This window comes from Hemitrygon akajei, chromosome 1 (genome assembly GCF_048418815.1).
Source record: "Hemitrygon akajei chromosome 1, sHemAka1.3, whole genome shotgun sequence".
NCBI lineage: Eukaryota > Metazoa > Chordata > Chondrichthyes > Myliobatiformes > Dasyatidae > Hemitrygon > Hemitrygon akajei.
Window position 1 is genome coordinate 165,109,228 of NC_133124.1, and position 27,479 is coordinate 165,136,706.

Sequence of the window (27,479 nt, forward strand, 5' to 3'; positions counted from 1 at the left end):
AGACACTGACATTAACAAGTGCAAAAACATCTGTGTTGAAACCTTTACTCACCCTGACACTTGCTGATGCTCCTTTTCACTTTGTCCATCGCCTCCTTGTTGCTGAGACTCTTCCGAATCTTAACAGGTGAATTCCACCACTGCTGCTTCCAGAGAATTCGCACAACAACAGTGTTGGCATCAAACATTCCCTGGTGAGCAACTTCCTCCGGTTTATACACTTTATCCCAACACTTTTCCAGCAGGATCACAACACTGATGTCTTCTCTCTTCACTCCTTGTTTCTCTGTGGTGGAATTACACAGATTTCATTCACCAGGGTTTACCTGTCTCTGCATCGACAACTATCACCCAGTGGATCTCACAGCTACTGTGATGAAGTGCTTTGAGAGGTTGGTTGTGGCCAGAATTAACTCCTGTCCAAGCAATAACACGGACCTGCTGTATTTGCCTATCGCGACAATAGGTCTAGAGTGGATGCAATCACACTGGCTCTCCACTTGCCCTTGTATCACCTGGACAACAGCAATACCTACACCAGGCTGCTGTTTATTGATAACAGCTCAGTGTTCAACACCATCTTACCCTCAGTGCTGATCAGGAAGAATGAAAACCTGGACCTCTGTGCCTCCCTTGTCGGGAGACGACAATCAGTATGGATCGATAATAACATCTCCTCCTCACTGACAATCAATGCAGGAGCACTTCAAGGATGTGTGCTTAGCCCGCTGCTCTAATCTCCATAAACTCATGATTGTGTAGCTAGGTACACCTCAAACACCATCTATAATTTTGTTGATGACACTCAGATGATTCTGAGGCAATGTACAAGAGTGAGAGATCAGCTGGTTGACTGGTGTCAAAGCAACAATCTGCAGTCTATGTCATTAAGAGCAAGGAATTGATTGTGGACTTCGGGAAGGGAAATCAGGGAAACACGCACTCGTCCTCATCGAGGGCTCAGCTGTGTATAGGGGAGCATTTTTAAGAACCCGGCTGTCAACGTTTCATTAGGTTACGCCTGAGCCCGATATTTTGATGGAGTTATGAAGAAGCCACACCAGCGGTTAGATTTCATTTGGGGATTGAGGAGACTTGACATGTCACCAAAGACCAGTAAATGTCTACATATGTACTGTGGACAGCATTGTGACTGACAATCAACAGAGGTGCAACTACGCTACATTGACGACTTCATCGACTTTGCCTCCAATTTCCACCTTGAGCTCAAATTTACCTGGTCCATTTCTGACACCTCCCTCCCCTTTCTCAATTTCACTATCTCTGGAGACAGCTTATCTACTGATGTCTATTTTAAACCCATGGACTTTCACAGCTACCTGGACTATACCTCTTCCCACACTGTAGTTGTAAAAATACCATCCCCTTCTCTCAATTCCTCCATCTCCACGGCATCTGCTCTCAGAATGAGGCTTTTCATTCTAGAATGAAGGGGATGCCCTTCTTTTTCAAAGAAAGATGCTTTTCTTCCTCCACCATCAATGCTGCCCTCAACCGATCTCTCCTATTTCATACACATCTGCACTTACCCCATCCTCCAGTCACCCTAACAGGGATAGGGTTCCTCTTGTCCTCACATAGCACCCTACCAGCCTCCACGTCCAGCACAGAATTCTCTGAAATTTCCGAAATCTCTAACGGGATCCCACACCAAACACATATTTCCATCCCTCAACTTCTGCTTTCCGCAGGGATCGCTCCATATGCAAATCCCTCGTCTATTTATCCCTCCCCACTAATCTCCCTCCTGGCACTTATCCTTGCAAGCGGAACAAGTGCTACACCTGGCCTTACACTTCCTCTCTCACCACCATTCAGGGCCCCAAATAGTCCTTCCAGATGAGGTGACACTTCACCTGTAAGTCTGTTGGGGTCATATACTACAAATGTTTGTATATCTGGTGCTCCCGGTATGGTCTCCTGTATAATGGTGAGACCAGGTGTAAATTGGGAGACTATTTCGCCGAGTACCTGAACACCCACCCACCAGAAGAAGCAAGATCTCCCACTGGCCACCCATTTAATTCCACTTCCCATTGTCATTCCAATCTGTCCATCCATGGCCTCCTCTACAGTTGCGATGAGAACACACTCAGGTTGGAGGAACAGCACCTTATATTCCATCTGGGTAGCCTCCAATCTGATGGCAGGAACGTCAATTCATAAGAACATAAGAACATAAGAGATAGGAGCAGGAGTAGGCCAATCGGCCCCTCAAGCCTGCTCCGCCGTTCAACAAGATCATGGCTGATCCAACCTTAACTCTAGTTTTCACCGAATCCCACAAGGCAACAGTGCCAACCAACAGGGCACCATGCCGCCCATTTTATTTTATTATTCATCCCACCCAAACCCATGTGATCACCCGGGGAAAAAAAACCCGAGATGCCAATTGAGGAGAAAAAATCTGGAAAATTCCTCTCCGACTCATCCAGGCTATCGAAAACTGGTCCAGGAGATCACATGGCTGATCTAAACCTAGCCTCATGTCCACTTACCTGCTCGCTCACCGTATCCCCTAATGCCATTTTTATCCAGGAAAATGTCTATCTCCGTTTTGAATTTATTGAGTGTAGTAGCTTCCACAGCTCTCTGGGGCAGTAAATTCCACAGCCCCACTACCCTCTGAGTGAAGAAATTTCTCCGCATCTCAGTCCTGGAACGGCATCCCCTTATTTTAAGATTATGCCCCCTAGTCCTAGTTTCACCCATCATTGGGAACATTCTCCCCGCATCCACCCGATCAAGCCCCTTCACAATCTTATATGTTTCAATAAGATCGCCTCTCATTCTTCGGAACTCCAATGAGTAGAGTCCCAATCAACTCAACCTCTCATCATACATCAACCCACCCATCCCCGGAATTAACCTAGTGAACCTTCTCTGCACTGCCTCGAGAGCCAGTATGTCCTTTCTTAAATATGGACACCAGAACTGCACGCAGTACTCCAGGTGTGGTCTCACTAATACCCGGTACAACTGCAGTAAGACCTCCCTGTTCTTATACTCCATCCCCCTAGCAATAAAAGCCAGCATTCCATTGGCCTTCTTGACCACCTGCTGCACTTGCATACTAACTTTTTGTGTTTCCTGCACCAGGACCCCCAGATCCCTTTGCACAGAAGCACTTTCCAGTTTCTCTCCATTTAGATAATAACTTGCTCTATTATTTTTCCTGCCAAAGTGCAAGACCTCACAGTTGTCAGTATTATATTTCATCTGCCAAATGTCTGCCCAATCACTCAGCCTATCTATGTCCCCCTGCAGGGTTTCAATGTCCTCCGCACTCATTACACTCCCTCCCATCTTTGTGTCATCAGCAAACTTCAATACGTTGCACTTAGTCCCTTTCTCCAAATCATTAATATAGATTGTAAAGAGTTGGGGTCCCCCGCGGAACACCACTAGTCACCAACTGCCAGTCTGAGAATAAACCATTTATCCCAACTCTCTGTTTTCTGTTAGAAAGCCAATCCTCCACCCATGCCAGAATATTACCCCCAATCCCATGATTTTTTACTTTAAGTAATAATCTTTGGTGTGGCACCTTGTCAAATGCCTTTTGGAAGTCCAAATACACCACATCCACTGGTTCCCCTTTATCTACCCTATATGTTATGTCCTCAAAGAACTCCAACAAATTTGTCAAACATGACTTCCCTTTTGTAAAGCCATGCTGACTTTGTCCTATTAAGCTATGTTTATCCAAATGCCCTGTTACTGTTTCCTTAATTATTGATTCCAACATTTTGCCAACCACAGATGTTAGGCTAACTGGCCTATAATTCCCAGCCTTCTGTCTATTGCCCTTTTTAAATAAAGGAGTTACATTAGCATTTTTCCAATCTGCCGGGACGATTGCCGAGTCCAGCGAGTTTTGAAAAATTATCACTAATGCATCCACAATCCCGACCGCCACTTCCCTTAAGACCCTAGGATGCAAGCCATCCGGTCCAGGGGATTTATCCAACTTCAGTCCCATTAATTTATCAAGTACCATTTCCTTGGTGATTTGAATTGTAGTTAGCTTCTCTCCCCCTAGAGCCCCCTGTTTATCCAGTGTTGGGATATTTTGAGTGTCCTCTACTGTAAAAACTGATACAAAATATTTGTTCAGCGTTTCCGCTATCTCCATGTCCCCTACCATTAATTTCCCGGTCTCATCTTCTAGGGGACCAACATTTACTTTAGCCACCCTTTTTCTTTTTATGTAACTATAAAAACTCTTACTATCTACTTTTATGTTTTTCACCAATTTACTTTCATAATCTATCTTCCCCTTCTTAATCAATCTTTTTGTTATTTGCTGATGATCTTTAAAAGCTTCTCGATCTTCAATCTTCCCACTAGATTTAGCTACCTTATATAACTTTCTTTTTAGTGGTATACTTTGCTTTATTTCTTTACTTAGCCACGGATAACTATTTTTTTCTTTTACAGCCTTTTTTCTTCAGTGGAATATATTTTTCTTGATAGTTGTAAAATAACTCCTTAAATATACACCACTGATCAAGTACCGATCTACCCTTTAATCTATTTTCCCAATCCATCTTAAGCAATTCCGCTCTCATACCATCATAGTCTCCTTTATTTAAGCTCAGTACGCTTGTTTGAGATCCAACCCTCTCATCCTCTAATTGAATATGGAATTCGACCATGTTATGGTCACTCATTCCAAGGGGATCCTTTACTAGGACATTTTTTATTAGTCCTGTCTCATTACACAGGACCAGATCTACGACTGCTTGCCCCCTTGTCGGCTCAGTAACGTATTGTTCAAGGAACCCATCCCGAATACACTCAATAAACTCTTCTTCAAGGCTGCTGTGTCCGACTTGATTAGTCCAGTCAATATGAAAGTTAAAATCCCCATAATTATAGCTGTTCCCTTATTACAAGCCCCAACTATTTCCTGATTTATGCTCCGACCAACTGAGTTACAGCTGTTTGGAGGCCTATAGACTACTCCCACCACTGCTTTTTTCCCTTTACTATTTCTTATTTCTACCCAAATTGTTTCGTTATCCTGATCCTTTGAGCCAATATCATTTTGCTTTATTGCAGTGATTTCTTGCTTAATTAACATAGCCACCCCACCTCCTTTTCCTTCTTGCCTGTCTCTCCTAATTGTCGAATACCCTTGTATGTTTAATTCCCAGTCCTGGTCACCTTGCAGCCATGTTTCCGTAATTGCCACAATATCATAACCTTACGTAATTATTTGTACCGTCAACTCATCAATTTTATTCCTAATACTATGTGCATTCAAATAAAGGACTTTCAAATATGTTTGACACTTATTTCCTACCTTTTCCTTTTGTACAACTTTATGCTTATCTCCGTACATTCTTTCCCCTCCTGACACACTCTGTCTTTTTATTCCTCCACTTTTACCTACATCCATTACCTTCTCCATTTTCTTTTTAATTATTTGCTCTCTAGAATCCTTCCCCCCCCCCCCACTAGTTAGTTTAAAGACCTCTCTGCAGCCCTAGTTATATGATTCGCCAGGACACTAACCCCAGCCCGGTTCAGGTGAAGCCCGTCCCTCCAGAACAGTTCACTCCTGTCCCAGTACTGGTGCCAGTGTCCCAAGAAGCAAAACCCACTTCTCCCACACCAGTCTTTGAGCCACGCGTTTAACTCCCTAATTTTATTTAACCTAGCCAAATTTGCTCGTGGCTCAGGTAATAATCCAGAGATTATTACCCTTGAGGTTCTGCTTTTTAATTTGACCCCTAGCTGCTTATATTCCTGTAACAGAACCTTCTTCCTTGTCCTATCTATGTCATTAGTACCGACGTGTACTAAGACAACTGGATCCTCCCCCTCCCACTGCAAGTTTCTCTCCAGCCCAGAAGAGATGTCCTTAACCCTGGCACCAGGCAGGGAACATAGCCTTCGGGACTCTCGCTCTCGGTTGCAGAGAACCCTATCTATCCCCCTGACGATACTGTCCCCTATCACTACAACATTTCTATTGACTCCCCCCTCTGGAATGGCCCCCCACTCCACGGTGCTATGGGCTGGTTGCTCATCCTCCCCACAGTCCCCGCTCCTGCCCTCACAGGGAGTTAAAGCCTCGAATCTGTTGGACAAGAGCAAGGCCTGCATCTCCTCCAGCCCTACCTCCTGGATTCCCCTACTTGCCTCACTCATAGCCACACCATCCTGTGCTTGACTGCAATCTACATTAGTTAATCTATTAGGTGTGGCTATCTCCTGGTACACAGAGTCCAGGTAACTCTCCCCCTCCCTGATGTGTCGCAGTGTCTGAAGCTCGGACTGCAGCTCATCAATATGAAGCTGGAGTTCCTCGAGCAACAAACACTTGCTGCAAATGTAGTCGCCGTGTCCCTCAATGGGGTCCACCGGTTCCCACATCTCGCAGCAGTAACACATCACCTGCTCCATGCTATATAGTTAATTTAATGTACTAGTATTAGTTATGCAAGAACCCTTTGCCCCAATACAGCTAACTATCACACTATTTAACAATACTTTTAAAGTTATGTGTAAAAGGAAGCAGGACTACTTACCAATACTTACCAAGCAACTAGCTGTGAGAGCTCTGCAGCTCCGGTCTTCCTCGCCTTGCCCGGTTCCGCCGAAGCCCGTTGAGCCAAAGCCCTTCAGCCTTCACTCTACTCCCGGCTCACTCCACTGCCCGCTGTATCGGGCTGTGTTCCTTTTAAATCTGAAGATTCCTTGAACTTCTGGAAATGGACCTCGTCCTTCACCATTCCCCTTCCCCTTTTCCCTCTCTCACCTTATCTCCTTGCCTGCCCATTGCCTCTCCCTGGCACTCTTCCCCTCTTTTCTCTCTTCCATGATCTTCTGTTCTCTCCTATCAAACTCTCCCTTCTCCAACTCTGTATCTCTTTCAACTTTCCAGCTCTTTACTTCATCCCACCCCTCCTGGTTTCACCTCACCCCTCTCCCAGCTTTGAAATCTACTCCTCATCTTTTTGTCTCCAGTCCTGCTGAAGTGTTTCGGCCCAAAACGTTGACTGCACATTTTTCCACAGATGCTGCCTGGCCTGCTGAGTTCCTCCAGCATTTTGTGTGTGTTGCTCGGATTTCCAGCATCTGCAGATTTCCTCGTGTTTGCCTACTGACACAATTTGTCTCTGTGAGTTTTGCAGGATTTTTACACCAATAACATGATGAACTGAGATGGCTCATGTGAGGAGGCTTGGGCCTACTCCGGCTGCTCCGGGGAGTGGACTAAGGACTCAATCTGATTCAGAATGCTGTTCTGAATTCTATTCTTCGTCATCTCTGCCACAAGGTTTATGAACAGTTCATGAGACCATGAACACTACCTCACTATTTCACTCTCTTTTTACACTACTTTTTAAATTGTTTTCATTTTTCTGATTTATGTTTTATACTGTGCTGCTGCTACAAATCAACACATTTCACTCCTTATGTCAGTGATAACAAACCTGATTCTGGACACAGTGGGTCAGGCAGGGTCTGTGCAGATGGAGGGATGGTGACATTTCACAATCCTGATGCAGGATTTCCGTATGAAACATCAACCATCCCTTCACCTCCACAGATGCTGCCTGACCCGCTGAGCTCCTCCAGCAGATTGTTTTATGCTCCACAATTATTGAATGACGGGAGAGAAGAGGGAAAAGTCAGCACAACCACCAATGAGAAATGTCACAAGTCAGAGAGAGACAGAGAACGAGAGTATCGACCTGTGACCCACTGGAGGGCATTTCGAAGATCCTCATCTTGACAAGACACTTCATAAACAAACAGAAGACAGGGAACTCCTGGCCCTTCACATGGGGAAATGTGCAGTTCCTTCACAATCATCTCATGGACGTCTCCTCGACCGTAACACTGCACTGTAAAACACAGAATCTGTGCTCACTCAGTCTGCCTCACACCAGCACATTTCACTCAGGGTGATTCTCAATTTATAACTTATCGATGCGGCTATAAAGAAGGCAAACCAGTGGCTATATTTCATTAGGAGTTTAAGGAAATTTGGGTGTCAATTAAAACACTCGTAAACCTCTACAAATGTACCCTCAGGAGCATTCTGAGTTGCTACATCACTCTCTGGTGTGGGGTGGGGTGGCCACTGCACAAGAACAAAGTAATTTGCAGAAACCTGTAAAATTAGTCTGCTCCATCATGCGTACTGGCCATATTATCCAAAACACCTCACTAATTTTTAATTTCTTTTTTTTGCATTACTTATTTTAACTTACCTATATTGAGCATTTGGTCCATAATGACAGACGAGAAAGCTGATTAACCTCAACAACCGTTTTATTGTGATAGACATGAAACAGACTGGGCACCATGACCCGGAGAGTGAACCCAATCAGTCTCGGACAGACAGAGGAGGTGACCATCACACACCCCGGTTACAGATATGGTGACCCACAAATACATGAGCGAATAACTGTATAATCCAAGCTAAAATGTAACAATAAATGAACTGGAACTTCCCACCATAATCCTACAAAAACATTTTAACCCAGGAACAATAAACAGTGCTGGTGATTCGAAATGCAGGGGCAGGGGCCGACCACGGTCCCCTGATTACTTTATATATATATGGTTAAGGTATTTATATATATAATTGTTTTTTTCCCCTCGATATTTATCATATATTTCATTGCACTGCCGCCGTGAAGTTAACAATTTTCACGTCACGTGTCGGTAACATTAATCCTGATTCTGATTAACAGAGGGAATGGGGTTGATTTAACGTTCCTCTGAGCTCGGAGGTGGGCGCCAACTGTCATGGGTCAATAGACCGTGTCCTGGGAACGAGAGATCCCGACTCAACAGGTTAACTGTTATCTCCCCACAGGACACATCTCTGTGACGCTCCACTGGGGTGTCTGAGGGCAAGTATTGCACAGTGTAGAGTTCAGAACTGGGAGTAGATCCACCTCCAGCACCCCACCCTCCTGCTCGCAGTCCCATAAACAAGTGCAAAAACATCTGTGTTGAAACCTTTACTCACCCTGACACTTGCTGATGCTCCTTTTCACTTTGTCCATCGCTTCCTTGTTGCTGTGACTCTGCTGAACTTTATCAGATGAATTCCACCACAGCTGCTCCCAGAGAATCCGTACAACAACAGTGTTGGCATCAAACATTCCCTGGTGAGCAACTTCCTCCGGTTTATACACTTTATCCCAACACTTTTCCAGCAGGATCACAACACCGATGTCTTCTCTTTTCACTCCTTGTTTCTCTGTGGTGGAGTTACACAGATTTCATTCACCAGGGTTTACCTGTCTCTGCGTCGACAACTATCACCCAGTGGTACTCACAGCTACTGTGATGAAGTGCTTTGAGAGGTTGGTTGTGGCCAGAATTAACTCCTGTCTGAGCAATAACATGGACCTGCTGTATTTGTCTATCGCGACAACAGGTCTAGAGTTGATGCAGCCTCACTGGCTCTACACTTGGCCTTGCATCACCAGGACAACAGCAATACCTACATCAGGCTGCTGTTTATTGATTACAGCTCAGCGTTCAACATTATCACACCCTTAACACTAATCAGGAAGATTTAAAACCTGGACCTCTGTGTCTCCCTCATCGGGAGACGACAGTCAGTATGGATCGATAATAACATCTCCTCCTCACTGACAATCAACACAGGAGCACCTCAAGGATGTGTGCTTAGCCCGCTGCTCTACTCTCCATAAACTCATGATTGTGTAGCTAAGTGCACCTCAAACACCATCTATAATTCTGTTGATGACACTCAGATGATTCTGAGGCAACGTACAGGAGTGAGAGATCAGCTGGTTGAGTGGTGTCATAACAACAACCTGCAGTCTATGTCATTTAGAGCAAGGAATTGATTGTGGAATTCAGGAAGAGGAAATCAGGGAAACACACACTCGTCTTCATCGAGGGCTCAGCTGTGTATAGGGGAGCATTTTTAAGTACCCGGCTGTCAACGTTTCATTAGGTTTAGCCTGGTCCCGATATTTTGATGGAGTTATGAAGAAGCCACACCAGCGGCTAGATTTCATTTGGGGATTGAGGAGACTTGATCTGTCACCAAAGACCAGTAAATGCCTACATATGTACTGTGGACAGTATTGTGACTGACAATCAACAGAGGTGCAACTACGCTACATTGACGACTTCATCAACTTTGCCTCCAATTTCCATCCGGACCTCAAATTTACCTGGTCCATTTCTGACACTTTCCTCCCCTTTCTTGATTTCACTATCGCTGGATACAGCTTATCTGCTGATATCTATTTTAAATCAACTGTCTTTCAGTTACTTGGACGATACCTCTTCCCACACTGTTACTTGTAAGAACACCATCCCCTTCTCTCGATTCCTCCATCTCCACGGCATCTGCTCTCAGAATGAGGCTTTTCATTCTAGAACGAAGGAGATGTCCTCCTCTTTCAAAGAAAGGGACTTTTCTTCCTCCACCATCAATGCTACCCTCAACTGATCTCTCCCATTTCATGCACGTCTGCACTTACCCCATCCTCCAGCCACCCGACCAGGGATAGGATTCCTCTAGTCCTCACATACCACCCTACCAGCCTCCATGTCCAGCACACAATCCTCTGAAATTTCCGCCATCTCTAATGGGATCCCACCACCAAACACATCTTTCCCTCCCCCAATTTCTGCTTTCTGCAGGGATCGCTCCATATTCGATCTATTTATTCCTCCCTACTGATGTCCCTCCTGGCACGTATCCTTGCAAGCTGAACAAGTGCTACACCTGCCCCTCACCACTATTCAGGGCTCCAAATAGTCCTTCCAGGTGAGGTGACACTTCACCTGTGAGTCTGTTCGGGTCAGATACTGTGTCTGGTGCTCCTGGTATAGCCTCCTGTATAATCGTTGTGACCCGGCGTAAATTGGGAGACAATTTCGCTGAGCATGTGTACACCATCCACCAGAAGAAGCAGGATCTCCGACTGGCCACCATTTAATACCACTTCCCATTGTCATTCCAATCTGTCTATCCATGGCCTCCTCTACAGTCGCGATGAGAACACACTCAGATTGGAGGAACAACACCTTATATATAATCTGGGTAGCCTCCAATCTGATGGCTTGAATGTCAAATTAAACCTGGGAATGGACCTCGTCCTTCACTATTCCACCTCCCCTTTTCCCTCTCTCACCTTATCTCCTTGCCTGCTCATTGCCTCCATCTAGAGTTCTATCCATCCTTTCTTTCTTCCACGGTCTTCTCTTCTCTCCTATTGAACTCTCCATTCTCTGGCTCAGTATCTATTTCACCAATTAACTTTCCAGCTCTTTACTTCATTTCACCCCTCCTGGTTTCACCTCTCTCCCCCTCCCTCAGCTTTTAAATCTACTCCTCATCTTTTTCTCTCCATTCCTGCTGAAGTGTTTCGGCCCAAAACGCTGAGTGTACATTTTTCCACAGATGCTGCCTGGCCTGCTGAGCTCCTCCAGCATTTTGTGTCTGTTGCTCGGATTTCCAGCATCTATACATTTCCTCGTGTTTTTGATTCTGTCTCACTATCCAGTTTAAGATTGCTCTCCTGAAGTTGTGCAACAGCTCACTGGTAGTTCAGGTGGCAGGAAATGTGAGTAAAAACATTCCTACAGACACCTTTTGTCTCTGTGAGTTTTGCGGCATTTCCCCCCTGTTAACATGATGAACTGAGGTGGCTAATGTGAGGAAGCTTGGGCCCACTTGGGGTGCTCCGGGGAGTGGACTAAGGACTCAGTCTGATTCAGAATGCTGTTGTTTGCTTCCATTATTTTCTATTCTTCGTCACGTCTGCCTGACCCTGTGAACAGTCAATGAGACCATGAACACTACCTCACTACTTCACCCTCTTTATAAATCTACTGATTTATTGTTTTCATATTTCTGCCAGTATTTATGTTTTATACTGTGCTGCTGATGCATTTCACTCCTTATGTCAGTGATAACAAACCTGATTCTGGACACAGTGGGTCAGGCAGGGTCTGTGCAGATGGAGGGATGGTGACATTTCACAATCCTGATGCAGGATTTCCATATGAAACATCGACCATCCCTTCACCTCCACAGATGCTGCCTGACCCACTGAGCCCCTCCAGCAGATTGTTTTATGCTCCACAATTATTGAATGACGGGAGAGAAGAGGGAAAAGTCAGCACAGCCACCAATGAGAAATGTCACAAGTCAGAGAGAGAGACAGAGAACGAGAGTATCGACCTGTGACCCACTGGAGGGCATTTCGAAGATCCTGAATTTCATGAGACACTTTGTAGACAAACAGAACACAGGGAACCCCTGGCCCTTCACACTGGCAGATTTTCAGCTCCTTCACAATCTTCTCATGGACGTCTCCTCGACCGTAACATTGCACTGTAAAACACAGAACCTGTGCTCACTCATCCTGCCTCACACCAGCACATTTCACTCAGAGTGATTCTCATTTTGCAACATATCAATGTGGCTATAATGAAGGCAAGACGGTGGCTATATTTGATTAGGATTTTGAGGAAATTTGGGTGTCAATTAAAACACTCAAAAACTTCTACAAATGTACACTCGACAGCATTCTGAGTGGCTGCATCACCATCTGGTGTGGGGTGGGGTGGCTACTGCACAAGAACAAAGTAATTTGCAGAAACCTGTAAAATTAGTCTGCTCCATCATGCGTACTGGCCATTTTATCCAAGACATCTCACTACTTAATTTCTTTTTTTTTTGCATTACTTATTTTAACTTACCTATATTGAGCATTTGGTCCATAATGACAGACGAGAAAGCTCATTAACTTCAACAACCGTTTTATTGTGATAGCCATGTACAGTCCGGGCATAATGACCCGAACAGTGAACCCAATCAGTCTCGGACAGACGGGGGATGGAACCATTACACACCCCGGTTCCCCAGTTACTGTTAGGGTGACCCACAAATTCAAAAGTGAATAACTGTATAATCCAAGCTAAAATAAAACAATAAATGAACTGGAACTTCCCACCATAATCCCACAAAAGCATTTTAATCCAACAACAATAAACAGTGGTCTTTCGAAATGCAGGGGAGGGGGCCGACCACACTCCCCTGATTACTTATATATATGGTTAGGGTATTTATATATATAATTCAGTTTCATCTCGATATTTATCATATATTTCATTGCACTGCCGCCATGAAGTTAACAATTTTCACGTCACATGCCGGTAACATTAAACCTGATTCTGATTAACAGAAGGGAATGGGGTTGATTTAACGTTCCTCTGAGCTCGGAGGTGGGCGCCAACTGTCATGGGTCAATAGACCGTGTCCTGGGAACGAGAGATCCCGACTCAACAGGTTAACTGTTATCTCCCCACAGGACACATCTCTGTGACGCTCCACTGGGGTGTCTGAGGGCAAGTATTGCACAGTGTAGAGTTCATAACTGGGAGTAGATCCACCTCCCGCACCCCACCCTCCTGCTCGCAGTCCCATAAACAAGTGCAAACACGTCTGTGTTGAAACCTTTACTCACCGTGACGCTTGTTGATGCTCCTTTTCACTTTGTCCATCGCCTCCTTGTTGCTGAGACTCTCCTGAATCTGAACAGGTGAATTCCACCGCAGCTGCTCCCAGAGAATCCGTACAACAACAGTGTTGGCATCAAACATTCCCTGGTGCGCAACTTCCTCCGGTTTATACACTTTATCCAAACACTTTTCCAGCAGGATCACAACACGGATGTCTTCTCTTTTCACTCCTTGTTTCTCTGTGGTGGAGTTACACAGATTTCATTCACCAGGGTTTACCTGTCTCTGCGTCGACAACTATCACCCAGTGGTACTCACAGCTACTGTGATGAAGTGCTTTGAGAGGTTGGTTGTGGCCAGAATTAACTCCTGTCTGAGCAATAACATGGACCTGCTGTATTTGCCTATCATGACAATAGGTCTAGTGTGGATGCAACCTCACTGGCTCTCCACTTGACCTTGGATCACCTGGACAACAGCAATACCTACATCAGGCTGCTGTTTATTGATGACAGCTCAGTGTTCAACACCATCTTACCCTCAGCACTGATCAGGAAGATTGAAAACCTATGCATCTGATCAGGAAGATTGAAAACCTATGCATCTGATCAGGAAGATTGAAAACCTATGCATCTGTGTCTCCCTCGTCGGGAAACAACAGTAGTGTGGATCGACAATAACATCTCCTCCTCACTGACAGGAGCACATCAAGGATGTGTGCTTAGCCCACTGCTCTACTCTCCATAAACCCATGATTGCGTAGCTAGGTACACCTCAAACACCATCTATAATTCTGTTGATGACACTCAGATGATTCTGAGGCAATGTACAAGAGTGAGAGATCAGCTGGTTGAGTGGTGTCATAGTAACAACCTGCATTCTATGTCATTAAGAGCAAGGAATTGATTGTGGACTTCAGGAAGAGGAAATCAGGGAAACACATACTCGCCCTCATCAAGGGCTCAGCTGTGTATAGGGGAGCATTTTTAAGAACCCGTCTGTCAACGTTTCATTAGGTTACGCCTGGGCCCGATATTTTGATGGAGTTATGAAGAAGCCACACCAGCGGCTAGATTTCATTTGGGGATTGAGGAGACTTGATATGTCACCAAAGACCAGTAAATGTCTACATATGTACTGTGGACAGCATTGTGACTGACTGACAATCAACAGAGGGGCAACTACACTACATTGACGACTTCATCAACTTTGCCTCCAATTTCTACCCTGACCTCAAATTTACCTGTTCCATTTCCAACACTGGCCTCCCCTTTCTCAATTTCACTATCGCTGGAGACAGCTTATCTACTGATATCTATTTTAAATCAACGGTCTTTCAGTTACTTGGACTATACCTCTTCCCACACTGTTACTTGTAAAAACACCATCCCCTTCTCTCGATTCCTCCATCTCCACAGCATCTGCTCTCAGAATGAGGCTTTTCATTCTAGAATGAAGATGTCCTCCTCTTTCAAAGAAAGGGGCTTTTCTTCCTCCATCATCAATGCTGCCCTCAACCAATCTCTCCCATTTCATGCACATCTGCACTTACATCATCCTCCAGCCACACTACCAGGGATAGGGTGCCTCCTGTCCTTACATACCACCCTACCAGCATCCACATCCAGCACACAATTCTCTGAAATTTCCGCCATCTCTAACGGAATCCCACCGAACACATCTTTTGCTCTCCCAATTTCTGCTTTCCGCAGGGATCGCTCCATATGCGACTCCCTTGTCTATTTATCCCTCCCCACCGATCTCCCTCCTGGCACTTATCCTTGCAAGCAGAACAAGTGCTACACCTGCCCTTACACTTCCTCCCTCACCAGCATTCAAGGCCCCAAATAGTCCTTCCAGGTGAGGTGACACTTCACCTGTGAGTCTGTTCGGGTCAGATACTGTGTCTGGTGCTCCCGGTATAATTGGTAAGACCAGGTGTAAATTGGGAGACCATTTCTCCAAGCACCTGCACACCATCCACCAGAAGAAGTGGGATTTCCCAGTAACCACCATTTAATACCACTTCCCATTGTCATTCCAATCTGTCCATCCATGGCCTCCTCTACATTCGAGATGAGAACACACTCAGGTTGGAGGAACAGCACCTTATATTCCATCTGGGTAGCCTCCAATCTGATGGAGTGAACGTCGATTTCTTGAACTTCTGGAAATGGAACCCCTCCTTCACCATTCCCCTCACCCACCCGTTCCCTCTCTCATCTTATCTCCTTGCCTGCTCATTGCCTCCCTCTGGAGCTCTTCCCATCCTTTCTTTCTTCCATGGTCTTCTGTTGTCTCCTATCGAACCCTCCCTTCTCCAGCTCTGTATTTCTTTCACCAATCAACTTTCCAGCTCTCTACTTCATTCCACCCCTCCTGGTTTCACCTCTCGCCCCTCCCCCAGCTTTTAAATCTACTCCTCTTTTTTTTCCCTCTCCAGTCCTGCTGAAGTGTTTCAGCCCGAAACGCTGACTGTACATTTTTCCACAGATGCTGCCTGGCCTGCTGAGCTCCTCCAGCATTTTGTGTCTGTTGCTCGGATTTCCAGCATATGTGGATTTTCTCTTGTTTTTGATTCTGACTGACAGTCCAGTTTAAGATTGCTCTCCTGAAGTTGTGCAACAGCTCACTGGTAGTTCAGGTGGCAGGAAATGTGAGTAAAAACATTCCTACAGACACCTTTTGTCTCTGTGAGTTTTGCAGCATTTTTCCCCTGTTAACATGATGAACTGAGGTGGCTCATGTGAGGAGGCTTGGGCCCACTCGGGGTGCTCCGGGGAGTGGACTAAGGACTCAGTCTGATTCAGAATGCTGTTGTTTGCTTCCATTATTTTCTATTCTTCGTCACCTCTGCCTGACCCTGTGAACAGTCAATGAGACCATGAACACTACCTCACTACTTCACCCTCTTTATAAATCTACTGATTTATTGTTTTCATATTTCTGCCAGTATTTATGTTTTATACTGTGCTGCTGATGCATTTCACTCCTTATGTCAGTGATAACAAACCTGATTCTGAACGCAGTGGATCAGGCAGGGTCTGTGCAGATGGAGGGATGGTGACATTTCACAATCCTGATGCAGGATTTGCATATTCACCTCCACAGATGCTGCCTGACCCGCTGAGCCCCTCCAGCAGATTGTTTTATGCTCCACAATTATTGAATGACGGGAGAGAAGAGGGAAAAGTCAGCACAACCACCAATGAGAAATGTCACAAGTCAGAGAGAGACAGAGAACGAGAGTATCGACCTGTGACCCACTGGAGGGCATTTCGAAGATCCTCATCTTGACAAGACACTTCATAAACAAACAGAAGACAGGGAACTCGTGGCCCTTCACGTGGGGAAATGTGCAGTTCCTTTACAATCTTCTCATGGACGTCTCCTCGACCGTAACACTGTACTGTAAAACACAGAACCTGTGCTCACTCAGTCTGCCTCACACCAGCACATTTCACTCAGGGTGATTCTCAATTTATAACTCATCGATGCGGCTATAAAGAAGGCAAGACAGTGGCTATATTTCATTCGGAGTTTGAGAAAATTTGGTTTGTCAATTAAAACACTCGAAAACCTCTAGAAATGTACCTTTGAGAGCACTCTGAGTGGCTGCATCACCGTCTGGTGTACAACAACAAAGTAATTTGCAGAAACCTGTAAAATTAGTCTGCTCCATCATGGGTACCGTCCATTTTATCCAAGACATCTCACTGCTTTTTAATTTTTTTTTTTGCATTACGTATTTTAACTTATCTATGTTGAGCATTTGGACCCTAATGACAGACGAGAAAGATCATTAACCTCAACAACCGTTTTATTGTGATAGACACGAAACAGACCGGGCACCATGACCCGGAGAGTGAACCCAATCAGTCTCGGACAGACGGGGGAGGTGACCATCACACACACCGGTACCCCGGTTACAGTTATGGTGACCCAAAAATACAAAAGCGAATAACTGTATAATTCAAGCTAAAATGCAACAATAAATGAATTGAAATTTTCCACCATAACCCCACAAAAGTATTTTGATCCAACAACAATAAACAGTACTGGTGATTCGAAATGCAGGGGCGGGGGCCGACCACGCTCCCCGATTACTTACATATATGGTTAGGGTATTTATATATATAATTCAGTCCTTTCTCGATATTTATCATATACTTCATCGCACTGCCGCCGTGAAGTTAACAATTTTCACGTCACATGTCGGTAACATTAAACCTGATTCTGATTAACGGAAGGGAATGGGGTTGATTTAACGTTCCTCTGAGCTCGGTGATGGGCGTCAACTGTCATGGGTCAATAGACCATGTTCCGGGAACGAGAGATCCCGACTCAACACGTTAATTGTGATCTCCCCACAGGAAACATCTCTGTGACGCTCTGCTGGGGTGTCTGAGGGCAGGAATTGCTGTGTAGAGTTCAGAACTGGGAGTAGACCAACCTCCCGCACCCCACCCACCCACCTGCTGGTAGTCCCATAAACCTTTCCGCAAAACAGGGAGAGTTGTTGGAGCCGGAAGGTTCGCAGAGAAGAGGATATGTCATCCCTCACCTCTCTCTTTCACTGCCCTCCCTCATCCCAATCCTCCGCCCAGTACAAACCTTTCCACCGATTCGCCATTTTTCTCCGATAACTCTCTGAACTGCTCTTGTTATTTCCGTGTTTGCCGAACCTTTGGGGGCGGAGCCTCCGCTCCGTACTCAGATACCATTGGATCCATTGGGAGCCAGTCAGCACGCTGCCGGATTGTGAGTGGCCAGGAAGGGTAAGTTATCCCCTCATTCTTTGAAAGTCCAGTCAATGCAACCACAATCTATTTACTGTCTGTCTGTGGGACAGCCCTCTCATGTCAGGAATTAGCCTGGTGAATCTCCTTTACACTGTCTCCAATGTTCCTGTTGCTCAGGGCACCAGAACTGTCGGCGCTGTTCTAGATTATGTAATTGCAACAAAACCTCTCTATTTAAAATCTGAAACCTTGCGAGTCAAGGTCATCCTGCTATTTGACTACAGTGTCTGTTGAACCTACCTGCTAACGTTTTCTTTAGACATTAATATTCTTAGAACATCTTGTAGCCGGTTTCTGATGGTGCTGGTCTGGGTGAGGTTCACAACCCCAGCCTGGTGCTGACAGCCTCCAACATTGCAGGAAAACATGTTGAGACCCGGCAAGACCCAGAAAGTGTCACATCAGTGCAGGTCTCTGTACTTTAAATCAACCAGTACAGGTCCCTCCATCCTCAGTGAGGGTCCCTGCATCTCCAATTGGGATTGATTTATTATTGTCAGATCTACTGAGGAACAGTGAACTATGCAGCCTCCTCTACATTGGTGAGACCCGTCGTAAATTAGGGACCACTTCATCAAGCACCTCCACATTATCCGCCATAAGTATGACTTCCTGGTGGCCAAACATTTTAATTCCACTTCTCATTCCCTTTCCAACAGGTCAATCCATGGCCTCCTCTTGTGCCAAGATGAGGCCACCCTTAGGGTGGAGGAGCAACATTTAATATTCCATCTGGATACCCTCCCAACTGATAGCATGAATATCCATTTCTGCTTCTGGTGAACAAATTCCAGCCCCTTCCTCTATTCCCCATTGACCTTTCACTTCTCACCTCCCAAATACTTCCCCATCTGGGTACCCATCATGAATGCCCATTTCCCTTTGCGGTGAACAAATTCCAACCCCTCCTCTATTCTACACTGACCTTTCACTTCTTCTCACTGGCCTGGCTCCCCTCTTCTTTCCCTTTCTCCTATTGTCTACTCTCCTCTCTTTTCAGATTTCTTCTTCTCCAGCCCTCGACCTTTCCCACCCACCTGGCTTCACTTGTTACCTTCCAAGTAACCTCTTTCCCCTCCTTCCAACTTTCTATCCTGGCATCATCCCCCCTCCTTCTCAGTCCTGAAGGAGGGTCTCAGTTGAAGACGTTGACTGTTTACTCTTTTCCTTCGATGCAGTCTGAGCTGCTGAGTTCCATCAACATTTTGTGTGTATTGTTGTTGAGTAGGTTCTGTGAGATAACTGCTCTAAGGAGCCTGACATATGTCACAGATTCCTCTACCACACCCTGGCGTGTCTGGTTAGTCCAGTCAGTATGTGGATTAGATCCTCCCATGAAAATCAGTGTCTCCTCAAACACACCTTTCATATTTTCCTGATTTATTTTTTTGTCTCATAGAGAAGCCACATTTTGAGGGTCTATGGACACCTCTCAACTGTCTTCTTTCCCCACTGCTCATTATTTCCTCAGCAACTGATCCCCTGTTGCTGTCTGCTGCGTGTCTCTCTCTCTCTCCATTGGGCCTGGCTCTGATGCTTCCATTCATGAACAGCTGTCCCCACTTCCTTTCCCTTTTCACCTGTTCACTGATCAGCAGCCCTCATCTGCCACCTTTCCCTTTTCACCTGTTCACTGATCAGCAGCCCTCATCTGCCTCCTTTCCCTTTTCACCTGTTCAGTGATCAGCAGCTCTCAACTTCCTCCTTTCCCTTTTCACCTGTTCAGTGATCAGCAGCTCTCATCTGCCTCCTTTCCCTTTTCACCTGTTCAGTGATCAGCAGCTCTCACCTGCCTCCTTTCCCTTTTCACCTGTTCAGTGATCAGCAGCCCTCACCTGCCTCCTTTCCCTTTTCACCTGTTCAGTGATCAGCAGCTCTCAACTTCCTCCTTTCCCTTTTCACCTGTTCAGTGATCAGCAGCTCTCACCTGCCTCCATTCCCTTTTCACCTGTTCAGTGATCAGCAGCTCTCAACTTCCTCCTTTCCCTTTTCACCTGTTCAGTGATCAGCAGCTCTCATCTGCCTCCTTTCCCTTTTCACCTGTTCAGTGATCAGCAGCTCTCATCTGCCTCCTTTCCCTTTTCACCTGCTCAGTGATCAGCAGCTCTCACCTGCCTCCTTTCCCTTTTCACCTGTTCAGTGATCAGCAGCTCTCATCTGCCTCCTTTCCCTTTTCACCTGTTCAGTGATCAGCAGCTCTCACCTCCCTCCTTTCCCTTTTCACCTGTTCAGTGATCAGCAGCTCTCACCTGCCTCCTTTCCCTTTTCACCTGTTCAGTGATCAGCAGCTCTCACCTGCCTCCTTTCCCTTTTCACCTGTTCAGTGATCAGCAGCTCTCACCTGCCTCCTTTCCCTTTTCACCTGTTCAGTGATCAGCAGCTCTCACCTGCCTCCTTTCCCTTTTCACCTGTTCAGTGATCAGCAGCTCTCACCTGCCTCCTTTCCCTTTTCACCTGTTCAGTGATCAGCAGCTCTCACCTGCCTCCTTTCCCTTTTCACCTGTTCAGTGATCAGCAGCTCTCACCTGCCTCCTTTCCCTTTTCACCTGTTCAGTGATCAGCAGCTCTCACCTCCCTCCTTTCCCTTTTCACCTGCTCAGTGATCAGCAGCCCTCACCTGCCTCCTTTCCCTTTTCACCTGTTCAGTGATCAGCAGCTCTCACCTGCCTCCTTTCCCTTGTCACCTGCTCAGTGATCAGCAGCTCTCACCTGCCTCCTTTCCCTTTTCACCTGTTCAGTGATCAGCAGCTCTCACCTCCCTCCTTTCCCTTTTCACCTGCTCAGTGATCAGCAGCTCTCACCTGCCTCCTTTCCCTTTTCACCTGCTCAGTGATCAGCAGCTCTCACCTCCCTCCTTTCCCTTTTCACCTGCTCAGTGATCAGCAGCTCTCACCTCCCTCCTTTCCCTTTTCACCTGCTCAGTGATCAGCAGCTCTCACCTCCCTCCTAACCCTTTTCACCTGTTCAGTGATCAGCAGCTCTCACCTGCCTCCTTTCCCTTTTCACCTGTTCAGTGATCAGCTCTCATCTTCCTCCTTTCCCTTTTCACCTGTTCAGTGATCAGCTCTCATCTTCCTCATTTCCCTTTTCACCTGTTCAGTGATCAGCAGCTCTCACCTGCCTCCTTTCCCTTTTCACCTGCTCAGTGATCAGCAGCTCTCACCTGCCTCCGTTCCCTTTTCACATGTTCAGTGATCAGCAGCCCTCACCTGCCTCCTTTCCCTTTTCACCTGTTCAGTGATCAGCAGCCCTCACCTGCCTCCTTTCCCTTTTCACCTGCTCACTGATCAGCAGCTCTCACCTGCCTCCGTTCCCTTTTCACCTGTTCAGTGATCAGCAGCCCTCACCTGCCTCCTTTCCCTTTTCACCTGTTCAGTGATCAGCAGCCCTCATCTTCCTCCTTTCCCTTTTCACCTGTTCAGTGATCAGCAGCTCTCACCTGCCTCCTTTCCCTTTTCACCTGCTCAGTGATCAGCAGCTCTCACCTGCCTCCGTTCCCTTTTCACCTGTTCAGTGATCAGCAGCCCTCACCTGCCTCCTTTCCCTTTTCACCTGTTCAGTGATCAGCAGCCCTCATCTTCCTCCTTTCCCTTTTCACCTGTTCAGTGATCAGCAGCTCTCACCTGCCTCCTTTCCCTTTTCACCTGCTCAGTGATCAGCAGCTCTCACCTGCCTCCGTTCCCTTTTCACCTGTTCAGTGATCAGCAGCCCTCACCTGCCTCCTTTCCCTTTTCACCTGTTCAGTGATCAGCAGCCCTCACCTGCCTCCTTTCCCTTTTCACCTGTTCAGTGATCAGCAGCTCTCACCTGCCTCCTTTCCCTTTTCACCTGTTCAGTGATCAGCAGCTCTCACCTGCCTCCTTTCCCTTTTCACCTGTTCAGTGATCAGCAGCTCTCACCTGCCTCCTTTCCCTTTTCACCTGTTCAGTGATCAGCAGCTCTCACCTGCCTCCTTTCCCTTTTCACCTGTTCAGTGATCAGCTCTCATCTTCCTCCTTTCCCTTTTCACCTGTTCAGTGATCAGCTCTCATCTTCCTCCTTTCCCTTTTCACCTGTTCAGTGATCAGCAGCTCTCACCTCCCTCCTTTCCCTTTTCACCTGTTCAGTGATCAGCAGCTCTCACCTGCCTCCTTTCCCTTTTCACCTGTTCAGTGATCAGCAGCTCTCACCTGCCTCCTTTCCCTTTTCACCTGTTCAGTGATCAGCAGCCCTCACCTGCCTCCTTTCCCTTTTCACCTGTTCAGTGATCAGCAGCTCTCACCTGCCTCCTTTCCCTTTTCACCTGTTCAGTGATCAGCAGCTCTCACCTGCCTCCTTTCCCTTTTCACCTGTTCAGTGATCAGCTCTCATCTTCCTCCTTTCCCTTTTCACCTGTTCAGTGATCAGCAGCTCTCACCTCCCTCCTTTCCCTTTTCACCTGTTCAGTGATCAGCAGCTCTCACCTGCCTCCTTTCCCTTTTCACCTGTTCAGTGATCAGCAGCTCTCACCTGCCTCCTTTCCCTTTTCACCTGTTCAGTGATCAGCAGCCCTCATCTGCCTCCTTTCCCTTTTCACCTGTTCAGTGATCAGCAGCTCTCACCTGCCTCCTTTCCCTTTTCACCTGTTCAGTGATCAGCTCTCATCTTCCTCCTTTCCCTTTTCACCTGTTCAGTGATCAGCAGCTCTCACCTCCCTCCTTTCCCTTTTCACCTGTTCAGTGATCAGCAGCTCTCACCTGCCTCCTTTCCCTTTTCACCTGTTCAGTGATCAGCAGCCCTCACCTGCCTCCTTTCCCTTTTCACCTGTTCAGTGATCAGCAGCCCTCACCTGTCTCCTTTCCCTTTTCACCTGTTCAGTGATCAGCAGCTCTCACCTGCCTCCTTTCCCTTTTCACCTGTTCAGTGATCAGCAGCTCTCACCTGCCTCCTTTCCCTTTTCACCTGTTCAGTGATCAGCAGCTCTCACCTGCCTCCTTTCCCTTTTCACCTGTTCAGTGATCAGCAGCTCTCAACTTCCTCCTTTCCCTTTTCACCTGTTCAGTGATCAGCAGCTCTCACCTGCCTCCTTTCCCTTTTCACCTGTTCAGTGATCAGCAGCTCTCACCTGCCTCCTTTCCCTTTTCACCTGTTCAGTGATCAGCAGCTCTCACCTGCCTCTTTTCCCTTTTCACCTGTTCAGTGATCAGCAGCTCTCACCTGCCTCCTTTCCCTTTTCACCTGTTCAGAGATCAGCAGCTCTCACCTGCCTCCTTTCCCTTTTCACCTGCTCAGTGATCAGCAGCCCTCATCTGCCTCCTTTCCCTTTTCAACTGTTCAGTGATCAGCAGCTCTCACCTCCCTCCTTTCCCTTTTCACCTGCTCAGTGATCAGCAGCCCTCACCTGCCTCCTTTCCCTTTTCACCTGTTCAGTGATCAGCAGCTCTCACCTGCCTCCTTTCCCTTTTCACCTGTTCAGTGATCAGCAGCTCTCACCTCCCTCCTTTCCCTTTTCACCTGTTCAGTGATCAGCAGCTCTCACCTGCCTCCTTTCCCTTTTCAACTGTTCAGTGATCAGCAGCTCTCACCTCCCTCCTTTCCCTTTTCACCTGCTCAGTGATCAGCAGCCCTCACCTGCCTCCTTTCCCTTTTCACCTGTTCAGTGATCAGCAGCTCTCACCTGCCTCCTTTCCCTTTTCACCTGTTCAGTGATCAGCAGCTCTCACCTCCCTCCTTTCCCTTTTCACCTGTTCAGTGATCAGCAGCCTTCACCAGCCTCCTTTCCCTTTTCACCAGTTCAGTGATCAGCAGCTCTCACCTGCCTCCTTTCCCTTTTCACCTGTTCAGTGATCAGCAGCTCTCACCTGCCTCCTTTCCCTTTTCACCTGTTCAGTGATCAGCAGCTCTCACCTGCCTCCTTTCCCTTTTCACCTGCTCAGTGATCAGCAGCTCTCACCTGCCTCCGTTCCCTTTTCACCTGTTCAGTGATCAGCAGCCCTCACCTGCCTCCTTTCCCTTTTCACCTGTTCAGTGATCAGCAGCTCTCACCTGCCTCCTTTCCCTTTCCACCTGTTCAGTGATCAGCAGCTCTCACCTGCCACCTTTCCCTTTTCACCTGTTCAGTGATCAGCAGCTCTCACCTGCCTCCTTTCCCTTTTCACCTGTTCAGTGATCAGCAGCTCTCACCTGCCTCCTTTCCCTTTTCACCTGCTCAGTGATCAGCAGCTCTCACCTGTCTCCGTTCCCTTTTCACCTGTTCAGTGATCAGCAGCCCTCACCTGCCTCCTTTCCCTTTTCACCTGCTCAGTGATCAGCAGCCCTCATCTGCCTCCTTTCCCTTTTCACCTGTTCAGTGATCAGCAGCTCTCACCTCCCTCCTTTCCCTTTTCACCTGTTCAGTGATCAGCAGCTCTCACCTGCCTCCTTTCCCTTTTCACCTGTTCAGTGATCAGCAGCTCTCACCTGCCTCCTTTCCCTTTTCACCTGTTCAGTGATCAGCAGCCTTCACCAGCCTCCTTTCCCTTTTCACCTGTTCAGTGATCAGCAGCTCTCACCTGCCTCCTTTCCCTTTTCACCTGTTCAGTGATCAGCAGCTCTCACCTGCCTCCTTTCCCTTTTCACCTGTTCAGTGATCAGCAGCTCTCACCTCCCTCCTTTCCCTTTTCACCTGTTCAGTGATCAGCAGCCTTCACCAGCCTCCTTTCCCTTTTCACCAGTTCAGTGATCAGCAGCTCTCACCTGCCTCCTTTCCCTTTTCACCTGTTCAGTGATCAGCAGCTCTCACCTGCCTCCTTTCCCTTTTCACCTGTTCAGTGATCAGCAGCTCTCACCTGCCTCCTTTCCCTTGTCACCTGCTCAGTGATCAGCAGCTCTCACCTGCCTCCGTTCCCTTTTCACCTGTTCAGTGATCAGCAGCCCTCACCTGCCTCCTTTCCCTTTTCACCTGTTCAGTGATCAGCAGCTCTCACCTCCCTCCTTTCCCTTTTCACCTGCTCAGTGATCAGCAGCCCTCACCTGCCTCCTTTCCCTTTTCACCTGTTCAGTGATCAGCAGCTCTCACCTGCCTCCTTTCCCTTTTCACCTGTTCAGTGATCAGCAGCTCTCACCTCCCTCCTTTCCCTTTTCACCTGTTCAGTGATCAGCAGCCTTCACCAGCCTCCTTTCCCTTTTCACCAGTTCAGTGATCAGCAGCTCTCACCTGCCTCCTTTCCCTTTTCACCTGTTCAGTGATCAGCAGCTCTCACCTGCCTCCTTTCCCTTTTCACCTGTTCAGTGATCAGCAGCTCTCACCTGCCTCCTTTCCCTTTTCACCTGCTCAGTGATCAGCAGCTCTCACCTGCCTCCGTTCCCTTTTCACCTGTTCAGTGATCAGCAGCCCTCACCTGCCTCCTTTCCCTTTTCACCTGTTCAGTGATCAGCAGCTCTCACCTGCCTCCTTTCCCTTTCCACCTGTTCAGTGATCAGCAGCTCTCACCTGCCACCTTTCCCTTTTCACCTGTTCAGTGATCAGCAGCTCTCACCTGCCTCCTTTCCCTTTTCACCTGTTCAGTGATCAGCAGCTCTCACCTGCCTCCTTTCCCTTTTCACCTGCTCAGTGATCAGCAGCTCTCACCTGTCTCCGTTCCCTTTTCACCTGTTCAGTGATCAGCAGCCCTCACCTGCCTCCTTTCCCTTTTCACCTGCTCAGTGATCAGCAGCCCTCATCTGCCTCCTTTCCCTTTTCACCTGTTCAGTGATCAGCAGCTCTCACCTGCCTCCTTTCCCTTTTCACCTGTTCAGTGATCAGCAGCTCTCACCTGCCTCCTTTCCCTTTTCACCTGTTCAGTGATCAGCAGCTCTCACCTGCCTCCTTTCCCTTTTCACCTGCTCAGTGATCAGCAGCCCTCATCTGCCTCCTTTCCCTTTTCACCTGTTCAGTGATCAGCAGCTCTCACCTGCCTCCTTTCCCTTTTCACCTGTTCAGTGATCAGCAGCTCTCACCTGCCTCCTTTCCCTTTTCACCTGTTCAGTGATCAGCAGCCCTCACCTGCCTCCTTTCCCTTTTCACCTGTTCAGTGATCAGCAGCTCTCACCTGCCTCCTTTCCCTTTTCACCTGTTCAGTGATCAGCAGCCCTCACCTGCCTCCTTTCCCTTTTCACCTGTTCAGTGATCAGCAGCTCTCACCTGCCTCCTTTCCCTTTTCACCTGTTCAGTGATCAGCAGCTCTCACCTCCCTCCTTTCCCTTTTCACCTGTTCAGTGATCAGCAGCTCTCACCTGCCTCCTTTCCCTTTTCACCTGTTCAGTGATCAGCAGCTCTCACCTGCCTCCTTTCCCTTTTCACCTGCTCAGTGATCAGCAGCTCTCACCTGCCTCCGTTCCCTTTTCACCTGTTCAGTGATCAGCAGCCCTCACCTGCCTCCTTTCCCTTTTCACCTGTTCAGTGATCAGCAGCTATCACCTGCCTCCTTTCCCTTTTCACCTGTTCAGTGATCAGCAGCTCTCACCTGCCTCCTTTCCCTTTTCACCTGTTCAGTGATCAGCTCTCATCTTCCTCCTTTCCCTTTTCACCTGTTCAGTGATCAGCCCTCATCTTCCTCCTTTCCCTTTTCACCTGTTCAGTGATCAGCCCTCATCTTCCTCCTTTCCCTTTTCACCTGTTCAGTGATCAGCTCTCATCTTCCTCCTTTCCCTTTTCACCTGTTCAGTGATCAGCTCTCATCTTCCTCCTTTCCCTTTTCACCTGTTCAGTGATCAGCTCTCATCTTCCTCCTTTCCCTTTTCACCTGTTCAGTGATCAGCTCTCATCTTCCTCCTTTCCCTTTTCACCTGTTCAGTGATCAGCTCTCACCTGCCTCCTTTCCCTTTTCACCTGTTCAGTGATCAGCAGCTCTCACCTGCCTCCTTTCCCTTTTCACCTGTTCAGTGATCAGCAGCCCTCACCTGCCTCCTTTCCCTTTTCACCTGTTCAGTGATCAGCAGCCCTCACCTGCCTCCTTTCCCTTTTCACCTGTTCAGTGATCAGCAGCTCTCACCTGCCTCCTTTCCCTTTTCACCTGTTCAGTGATCAGCAGCTCTCACCTGCCTCCTTTCCCTTTTCACCTGTTCAGTGATCAGCAGCTCTCACCTGCCTCCTTTCCCTTTTCACCTGTTCAGTGATCAGCAGCTCTCACCTGCCTCCTTTCCCTTTTCACCTGTTCAGTGATCAGCAGCTCTCAACTTCCTCCTTTCCCT

At 47.3% G+C, this 27,479-nt stretch overlaps 2 protein-coding genes across 5 annotated transcripts in view; one reads left to right on the forward strand and one right to left on the reverse strand.

The window, feature by feature from the left end:
* The window catches only part of LOC140732028 (uncharacterized), a 559,606-nt gene that overhangs the window by 153,693 nt on the left and 378,434 nt on the right, over positions 1–27,479 (forward strand). The gene's annotated exons all lie outside the window — the stretch shown is intronic.
* Positions 1–27,479, reverse strand: part of LOC140732009 (uncharacterized) — a 334,699-nt gene that overhangs the window by 38,731 nt on the left and 268,489 nt on the right. Inside the window, exons 1-7 of one of the 4 annotated variants that reach the window (XM_073054080.1) lie at positions 18,124–18,373; positions 16,766–16,918; positions 13,515–13,748; positions 12,227–12,379; positions 9,020–9,253; positions 7,731–7,883; positions 53–286 (exon numbers count right to left, since the gene is read on the reverse strand). In XM_073054080.1, coding sequence (XP_072910181.1) covers positions 53–286; positions 7,731–7,883; positions 9,020–9,253; positions 12,227–12,379; positions 13,515–13,748; positions 16,766–16,918; positions 18,124–18,142 — 1,180 coding nt within the window. In that variant the 5' untranslated portion in view covers positions 18,143–18,373. Of the gene's footprint in view, positions 1–52; positions 287–7,730; positions 7,884–9,019; positions 9,254–12,226; positions 12,380–13,514; positions 13,749–16,765; positions 16,919–18,123; positions 18,374–27,479 lie in introns of those variants that run through there. The other 3 variants (XM_073054099.1, XM_073054089.1, XM_073054105.1) reach the window with 3 other exon arrangements.